The following is a 10,045-nucleotide window of genomic DNA, read 5'->3' as shown; positions in this document are numbered from 1 at the left end:
CTATACTTTTGAGCTTTTAGCTGAATCAGAATCATCTCCCAGTAGGGCTACAATGGCCTCCTCAGACTTCATTGGGAGTTTAATATTTCTCCAGATTTAACTTCTCACTCCATCTAACCCAGTCATAATCTTGGCAGCCCTTGGCAAGGAGCCACAGATGGCAATTCTCTGCAAAACCCAGTGTTTATGCTCCCAGGTGGCACTGCTGTGTGATGGCTGTCACTGTGCCACACAGCAAGTCTTAGAATGGAATTTTACTGGGCAAGCCAGATCTCAAAGTGGCATATGTTTTTTAAAAACTGCCAAATACAGAACATATTTCATCCAATGCCATTTTGGAAAATAGTGAAAGTGTATTAAAGGGAAGCAATTATTTTGTACTTATCAACTAGGAACAAACAGATTAATGTGGAAATATCAAAACCAGAAAAAGGATTTGGCTGTACCACAAAGGAAATCAAAAATAAAAATGTGTAAGGCAGTAAGCACTGCAGGGTACAGATCATTAGAAAGGGCAAAAAAATCTTTGTTTTCTCTCTTAGAGCAGTGAAGTGTGAGCCACGGCAGCGCTAGAAGTTCTGAGTTTAAATCCTAACCTTTACTCTGTGACCTTTGTTAGACATCATTAACATACGTACACACATTTTCAATTCTTCTCTCTCTCTCTCTTACAGGGGGAATTGTTCTATTATTTGTGCCAATAGTTATGCTTAAAATGCTAAAAGCTGTTCATTACTTTTGATCTAAATGAATGTATTTCTTTAAGAAGTTCATTGTAAAGGTGATCATTCATCTATAACAGGTTTTATTTTCCTGTTTTGTGGTTGCTTATGTTAAACACAGCACTAAGGGGTCCTTTTACAAAGGCGCGCTGAAAAATGGCCTGCGGTAGTGTAGACGTGTGTTTTGGGCGCGCGCAGAATCATTTTTCAGCGCACCTGTAAAAAAAATGCCTTTTCAAAATTTTTGCCAAAAGTGGACATGTGGCAAAATGAAAATTGCCACGTGCTCATTTTGGGTCTGAGACCTTACCGCCAGCCATTGATCTAGCGGTAAAGTCTCACGCGGTAACCGGGCAGTAATGAGCTACACGCCGATTTTCGGATGCACATATCGGACGCGCGCCAAAAATGAAATTACCGCAAAAGCCACGTGGTAGCCGTGCGGTAACTCCATTTTGGCACGCGTAGAAGCTTACGCGGTGTATATTCCTTCCTATATTACGCCTCTTGCTAAGGGCCAGGCCTACTACTGGGGCCTGTCAGTTTGGTTCTCACAAGATGGCCTAACAAGTTATCTTTGCAACATACAGTGCTTTTCTCAGGAGCTGGGAGCTGAGATCATGCCTTTCATATAAGGTAACCTTGGCAGTTGCTGACAGGCTGAGGACACAGTGTGAGCCTAACATATCAAGACTGTTGCATTTGTGGAGAGAGACAGAGAGAGGACACAAGGGTATTGTTCTGACTGTGCACGCAGAACAGATAACCGGCTAGCCAATGGCTACTGACTTTGCACGTGAACTCCCATCAGGAGAGACTGATAGAATACAGGAACAATCCATATATGGTATAAGGCAACCTAATGGTGCTAGTTTATGGGAAATCACATGATTTATGAGAAATTAAATTTGCAACAGTATATATATGTGATGTCCGGGAGGTGTTAGGAGAGCAGTCCTTGTCTTTCAGGATGCACATTTGCTGACTGACAACCTGCATCAGGGAGAGAACTATTGTGATAATAAAGGTAATTTATTGGCTGCGCCTAATGGAGTCTAAGTTCTCTTCCTTATCTGTGTTTTCCCTCCCTGTGGGGGGGGGGGGGGGGGGCTAAGGGATGGAAATACACAGCGGCTTAGTAAAAGGGCCCCTAATATATTTGCTTTACATTTTTCTATTTTTTTCATTGTTTTCAGTAGTTGGAGCTGGAGCTGGAGCTCCTGCTCATCCATGCCATCTCTGAAGGAATTGCTTTCAGATGGAGAGTGTGAGCAGTTGTGGAAAGGTTGTTTATATCAGTAGGTTCAACAGGAGTCAACATTCTAGCACACTGTTTCCCAAGTCCAGTCCTGAAGTACCCTTTGCCAGTCAGGTTTTCAGGATATCCAAAATGAATATACATGAACCTGAATGGTATACACTGCCTCCATTATATGCAAATCTCTTCCATTCATATTCATTGTGGATATCCTGAAAACCTGACTGGCAAGGGGTACTTCAGGACTGGACTTGGGAAACACTGTTCTAGCACTATGCAGAGTAAAATAAAGGAATACAAAGTCAGAACTAAAGGCAGGAAGAACTCCGCCCTTTCCTCTCCCCCATTTCATAGGTTAAAGTTCACCTTGAAGCAGCACTTTCTATTCACTGTTTCTTTCCTTTGTGATATTATTCATAGCTCACCCTCCCGTTTTTCCTCCCACAAACGTTTCAAACACTGGCTGAAATGACCTATCATAAATAACAGGCTGAAAAGGCAGTTTTGGCCGTGCACGTCCTAATGTCTTCAGACTCTCCCTTTGCTACATTCTCTCAGCCATTCACATGCTGTCTCTCATTAGCCTCTTACACACTATCCCACACTGAGTTTTACAGCAGGCTAACAGCTACCACCTACTAATAATAACGGACAGTGCGGTAAAAATCCCACGCTAACTGCTTAGCATGGGATGGGGCACTGAATGAGCTAGGCATTGGCTGAACATTGCATTTAGCACAAGGCAAATAGTGTGTGCAGTCATAAAATGACATTAGGTGCATCTTAGCTAATCGTGCTTGATTATCAACACATGGTACAGAAATTGCCTACAACTGACACACATCCAACAGTTATCCCACAGCCTTTGCAATTACCACATGCTACTTTTTGCACCTAATGTATGGTAACTGCAAAAACATACTGCATTTTTTCATAAATAGGCTCCTATGTTTTTCATTCCCATACAGATGTGGAATGAGAGAAAAGCTTTAGCGAATCAGGATTGTCATTTGAAAATAAACAATGAAAACCAAAAAATGTGTTTTTTGGAAAAAAATAATTTACTTAGGGATAGAGGCTGGCCGAAACTGAAACTACCATCAAAACTCTCTAAAAGCTTTTGCCCTAAACCGAAACTCACCACCTGGTTTTGGTCGAAGCTGAATCTGAAACTGACAACTCAAGTTTGGTTGTGTGAATGTGAATCAGTGAGGGCCCCTGGCGACTGTCAGAGCTTGCAGTCTGCATCCTTCTGCTAAACCCACACTATCCATTTAAATAATGAAAGACCATATTTTACCTTCAAGTAAAATAGCCTCCACACACACATGGACCACAGCTAATGGAAACTGAAACTAAAAGCCACAGTGTTTTTACAGTGGCTGACTTTGCGCCACACTCAGAATGACAACTGATGTCATAACTCCATAGAGAGGCCAATTGTTAAGGAGCTTATCATTCTAAATTTACAGAGTTAAACTCCTACTAAAATTTGTTATCAAAAGCATCTATTTGGAGAACTCTATTTACCATATAAACTATTCTGCATGATCATAACTGCATTACTTGAAATCACAGTACAAAAAAAAAATACAAACAGTAGCTGTACGATCCCTGGTGATCTAGTGGTGTAGTCGGAGCAGGAGTGATGCCCCAATCATGGCAGCGTTTTGAGAGCAGAGCTGGAAAGGGCAGAAGTAACTGGGGATCGCTCCTGTCCCAACTACACCCTTAGACCACCAGGGATTGTAAAATAGGCCTGGGGGGTGTGGCTTATGGGTGGAAGGGCGGTCCAAGAGGGGGGCAACTCCTGTTTAGGGGAGGGAGGCAAATAGGACAAAGCACACATTTTTGGCTTCAATACATGGTCATTTTCCGCAGAAACTGAAAACATGGTCAAAAATTAAAATAACCTTTCGGCCAACACCGAAACCAGGCAGAAAAAAGATTTTTGCGTCAGTTTCAACACTATAACCGAAAGCAAAGTTCTGTCACCCTCTCCTTTGGGAAAGGAAATCATTCCTTTACAGAAGTAAGAAACTACTCTTTAATCCTTTACTGCTGTAAAATTTTTTCTAGTAAAAAAAATTAATTCAAAGACCTTGTCATCTTCTCCCAAAATGACTGGATTCTTGATTGTTGGTAAGCATTACAGTTGTCTACTGTTAACAAATCAAATCATTTAGAGGGTCATTTACTTACAAGTAAAGCATATTATTAATCCCGGGGCCCATTTTGGGCTACAGTTTGCTGCTAAGCTTCTAAATTAGATCCAATCATTTAACTCAGAAATTTTATATTGCTGCTACCTTTCAGTAGGTGTGAAGGAAACATTTAAATTGTGATTTGTGTGATGGATTTTTGCATGATTTTCTCATAGCAATGAGGTGGATCATGACGAAGGAAAGGTCAGGAATGGAGGCACCCCAATTCCACAATTTAAAAGGCTGTTTTTTAATTTGCTTTGTTTTTAAAGTACATGAAATTATTTTATTCTCAAAAGGATGCATGTTCAGCATGAAAGATAAAATTGTCATTACTGTAACCTCCAGTAGTACATCCAACAGGTATCCATGAACATTCTATACAACAGTGGATCCCAAATCTGGTCCTGGAGGTTTCCCAGACAGTCAGGTTTTCAGCATATCCACAATGAATATTCGTGAGAAAGATTTGTATGCACTGCCTCCACTGCATGCAAATCTCTCTCATAAATATTCATTATGGATATACTGAAAACCTGACTAGGCTGGCGTGCCTCCAGGACCAGGTTTGGGAATCACTGCTATACAAGTTACTGGAAATGAAATGAAGTACTTAAAACTGAATTAGAAACAAGCACTGTAAAAGTTAGGTCATTGTTAATTGTCAAATGTTAAGTAGTAGTTAATTCTGTTGACCAGGGTTAGCTTCCTTGTTAATAGGCTGGCTCCTTCTTTTAATGCAGATGGTGGCTTCTACACGGATGCTGTCAGACATGATGGGGTATAGATCTTCACTGTTTCATCCCAGGCACAATCTACCACCTGCAAAATACAGAGAATTTTCTAAATGTTCAATTTAACATATTTTATGATCAGAAATATAGTACTTCATTAACCTAAGGACGCTGTTGTACTTGGGTTTACAAGGATGCAAAGGTCCCTTTTCTTAGGCGTAATCTCCTAACTTTTGAAGAAAAGTCTTTAATATAATAGCTTTGGCACAAAGGACTTCTCTGGGGCTCTCGTGGCCTTAGATGAGGAAAAGGCCTTTGACAGGATACAGTGGCCTTTGCACGTTTCGAGAAATATGGATTTATATGGTGTTATATGCAGACTCCAGTGCCAGGGTTGTGGCTAATGACATGATTTCAAGACCCTTCCCAATTTTAAATGATACGTACCAGGGATGCCTATTGTCTACCCTACTTTTTGACCCTGTTGTAGAGATGCTTATTTGTGTCATATGCTTGGACAACAGATTTGTCAGATTTAAGATCTGGGAGGAGGGGGAAATGCTTTCTTTCCCTGATTTACGAGAGGAGTATGGGCTCCCGGCCTCTAACATTTTCCAGTATCATCAAGTGCGAGCCTTAATTATCAGAAGAGCGCAAAGTGAGTTGGGGTTGGTAGAATCCCAACTGGAGCAAGCAATATGGTGGGAGGGGGAGGTAAGGGAGGGATTTCCCGACTATATAGAGCCCTTCTTTCTTATTGTTATGTACTACCTCCTTAAATGGGAGTCTGTTCTGGGAGTCTCATATGAATACTCGCAGTGGGAACGAGTATTTAAATCTCTTCTTAAGGTGTCTGTATCTAGTGCTCTGATGAAAAATGAGTACAAAATTCTGGTTGGTATTACACACCTAAGTGTTTAGCTGCTATATTTCAAACGGGGTCTCCAATGTGCTGGCGTCTGTGCGGCATGGTGGGAGACATGGGCCACATATGGTGGTCCTGTCCTCAAGCACAGGAATTCTGGATTAATGTTTTGAAATTTGTTTTCTCTCTCACCAAAACTTCATACCCCCCTGAAGTTAGAACACTGTCTCCTGCATTTCAGACTGCGGGGTGTGAAGGTGGCTGTCCACCAGCTAGTTTCACATGTGTTTGTAGCGAGTAAGTTGATACTTGCCGCGGCCTGGAAGAAACCTACCTTACCGGGACTTGGGGCTATTTTGCGGAAACTAGCCCATATTCATTTGATGTCTAAACTAACGGCTCTGCGTAGAGGACAATTATTGGCCTATTCTCGCATCTGGGACCTTTATGTGCAGTGGACTGCCCATCTTGACTCTTCTCTATCCATTTTGTAGTTGGTTTACTAGGGGGGGATTGTTCGGGGAGAGGGGGGTTTAGACTTATTGTTATCTGATGTTTAGTAATCTTTTTGATGATTGTGGCATTGTTGCATATATTTTATGTGATTAAGCTTTAATAAAATTTTTGAAATGCAAAATAAAAAAAAGGAAGGAATGGATCTACGGAATCTTAGTGGACATTCAGTGGCAACGCCGGTAATTGGGAAGCAAAACCGGTGCTGGGCAGACTTCTACAGTCTACGCCCTGATCATAACTGAATAAATAAGGATGGGTTGGAGTGTAAATTTAAGGGGCTTCGACATTAGCTTCAGAACTTTTAGTACACGAACAGTGCTGGGCAGACTTCTACGCTCTGTGCCCTGAGAATGGAAAGGACAAATCAAACTTGGATATACCTATAAAGTATCACATACTATGTAAAATGAGTTTATCTTGTCTTTATCTGCTGTGAATTACTAGGAGGCATATTTTCAAAGCACTTAGCCTTCCAAAGTTCCATAGAAACCTATGGAACTTTGGAAGGCTAAGTGCTTTGAAAATATGCCTCTGCGTTACCTTTTCAGCTGCTATTTTTGAGAACCAAAGAGGCCTTCTTTTCCTCTTACTTTTATTTACTTTCCTAACAAAAAATGTTTTCACTCTAAAATAGCTCTACTTCCCTTTCCCCCATCTTGACAACATTAGTTCTTTTAAAGTCTAGAACCTTCAACTCTGAATAAACCCTCTCAACGTGTGTCTTAATTTTGAACCACACAATCTGGTGATCAACAGATGCCAAATGATCACTCACTGTAATCACAGAAACACTTTCCCCATTTGTAAGTATCAGGTCCAGTGTGGCATCATCTCAAGTGGGTTCCATTACTAACTGCTGAAACAGTTCTCCCTGTAGGTGTTCAAAATCTCCTTACTTCTAGATGAGTTTGCAACAGGGATGCCCCAATCAGCATCTGGTATAGTGAAGAGAGTTGCATGGGACTACTGTCCCCACCCTTCCCCAATGGAATCTTACCTGTCCTCGCATGAATTTAATGGTGCTCTAATAAAGTGAAGATACTTACCTGCAACAGGTATTCTCAAAGGACAGCAGGCTGATTGTTCTCACATGTGGGTCGATGTCCACGGCAGCCCAGGAATCGGCAAAAATGTTTGCAAGCAAAATAAAATCAAAGTCTTTCGAGAGAGTTCCATTGTGCGGGCAGTGCAAACCGCGCATATGCGAACGACTCCCTGCCTCTTTAGTTTAATCAAAAAGCATTTAAACAAGAAACAACAACAATAAAAACAACTCCAAAGGGGAGGAAGGCGGGTTTGTGAGAACAATCAGCCTGCTGTCCTCGGAGAATACTTGCTACAGGTAAGTATCTTTGCTTTCTCCGAGGACAAGCAGGCTGCTTGTTCTCACATGTGGGGTATCCCTAGCACCCGGGCTCACTCAAAACAATGAACATTGGTCAATTGGGCCTCGCAACGGCGAGGACAAAACATATATTGACCTGAAACCAAAATCAACTAACTGAGAGTGCAGCCTGGAACAGAATCAAAATGGGTCTAGGGGGGTGGAGTTGGATTCTAAACCCTAAACAGATTCTGCAGCACTGCCTGCCCAAACCAACTGTCGCATTGGGTATCCTGCTGAAGGCAGTAATGAGATGTGAATGTGTGGACTGATGAGCACGTTGCAGCTTTGCAAATCTCTTCAATGGAGGCCAACTTTAAGTGGGCCACTGACGCAGCCATGGCTCTAACATTATGAGCTGTGACGTGACCCTGTAGAGTCAGCCTAGCATGGGCATAAATTAAGGAAATGCAATCTGCTAGCCAATTGGAGATTGTGCGTTTTCCGATGGCGACTCCCCTCCTGTTGGGATCGAAAGATACAAACAACTGGGCGGACTGTCTGAAGGGTTGTGTCCGCTCCACGTAAAAGGCCAATGCTATCTTGCAGTCCAAGGTATGTAAACTGCTTTCGCCAGGGCGGGTATGAGGATGGGGAAAGAATGTTGGCAAGACAATTGACTGGTTCAGATGGAACTCCAACACCACCTTAGGCAGGAACTTAGGGTGAATGCGGAGGACTACTCTGTTGTGGTGAAACTTGATATAAGGTGCATGCACTACCAAGGCCTGAAGCTCACTGACTCTACGAGCTGAAGTAACAGCCACCAAGAAAATGACCTTCCAGTTCAAGTACTTCAGACGGCAGGAATTCAGTGGCTCAAAAGGAGCTTTCATCAGCTGGGTGAGAACGACGTTGAGATCCCATGACACTGGTGGAGGTTTGACAGGGGGCTTTGACAAAAGCAAACCTCTCATGAATCGAACAACTAAAGGCTGTCCAGAGATAGGCTTACCTTCTACGCGGCAATGATAAGCACTAATCGCACTAAGGTGAACTCTTACGGAGTTGGTCTTGAGACCAGACTCTGACAAGTGTAGAAGGCATTCAAGCAGGGTCTGTGTAGGACAAGAAAGAGGATCTAGGGCCTTGCTGTCACACCAGATGGCAAACATCCTCCATTTGAAAGAGTAACAACTCTTGGTGGAATCTTTCCTGGAAGCAAGCAAGACTCGAGAGACATCCTCTGAAAGACCCAAGGAGGCGAATTCTAAGCTCTTAACATCCAGGCCGTGAGAGCCAGAGACTGGAGGTTGGGATGTAGAAGCGACCCCTCGTTCTGGGTGATGAAAGTTGGAAAACATTCCAATCTCCACGGTTCCTCGGAGGACAACTCCAGAAGAAGAGGGAACCAAATCTGACGCGGCCAGAAGGGAGTCCGCAGTCTTGTTTGAGTTTCAGCAAAGTCTTCCCTATTAGAGGTATGGGAGGATACGCATACAGAAGGCCTGTTCCCCAATGCAGGAGAAAGGCATCTGACGCTAGTCTGTCGTGGGCCTGAAGTCTGGAACAGAACTGAGGGGACTTGTGATTGAGCTGAGTGGCAAAAAGATCCACCAAGAGGGTGCCCCACGCTCGGAAGATCTTGCGGACTTCGCCCATGTTCAGTGACCACTCGTGAGGTTGCATTATCCTACTCAACCTGTCGGCCAGACTGTTTACGCCTGCCAGATATGTGGCTTGGAGAAACATACCGTGACAGCGTGCCCAAAGCCACATCTGGACGGCTTCCTGACACATAGGGCGAGATCCGGTGCCCCCCTGCTTGTTGGTGTAATACATGGCAACCTGATTGTCTGTCTGAATCAATATGACTTGGTTGGACAGCAGGTCTCTGAAAGCCTTTAGAGCGTTCTAGATAGCTTGCAATTCCAGGAGATTGATCTGAAGACCTTTTTCCTGAAAGGACCAAGCTCCTTGAGTGTGAAGTCCATCTACATGAGCTCCCCACCCCAGGAGGGATGCATCCGTCGTCAGCACTTTTTGTGGCTGAGGAATTTGGAGTGGACGTCCCAAAATCAAATTGGATTGAATCGTCCGCCACTGCAAGGAATTCCAAAAGTCAGTGGACAGTTGGATCACATCCTCTAAACTCCCTGCAGCTTGACACCACTGGGAAGCTAGGGTCCATTGAGCTGATCTCATGTGTAGCCGTACCATGGGAGTCACATAAACTGTGGAGGCCATGTGCCCCAGAAGTCTCAACATCTGCCGAGCCGTGATCTGTTGAGACGCTCGAACCAAGGACACTAGGGGCAGGAGGTTGTCTGCCCTCGCCTCAGGGAGATAAGCTCAAGTTGTCTTCGTGTTCAACAGTTCTCCAATGAAGTCCAATTTTTGAACAGGGGTGAGATGGGACTTG

At 43.4% G+C, this 10,045-nt stretch overlaps 1 protein-coding gene across 1 annotated transcript in view; it reads right to left on the bottom strand.

Annotated features, from left to right (window-relative positions):
- Window positions 1-4,691: 4,691 nt before the first annotated feature.
- Window positions 4,692-10,045, bottom strand: part of PEX7 (peroxisomal biogenesis factor 7) — a 295,842-nt gene continuing 290,488 nt past the window's right edge. Inside the window, 1 exon segment of the mRNA XM_030198517.1 lies at window positions 4,692-5,006. Coding sequence (XP_030054377.1) covers window positions 4,938-5,006 — 69 coding nt within the window. The 3' untranslated portion in view covers window positions 4,692-4,937.

This window comes from Microcaecilia unicolor, chromosome 3, assembly GCF_901765095.1.
Source record: "Microcaecilia unicolor chromosome 3, aMicUni1.1, whole genome shotgun sequence".
Taxonomy (NCBI): Eukaryota; Metazoa; Chordata; class Amphibia; order Gymnophiona; family Siphonopidae; genus Microcaecilia; species Microcaecilia unicolor.
The sequence above is the reverse complement of the archived record's forward strand: the minus strand, read 5'-3'. Positions and strand labels throughout refer to the sequence as shown.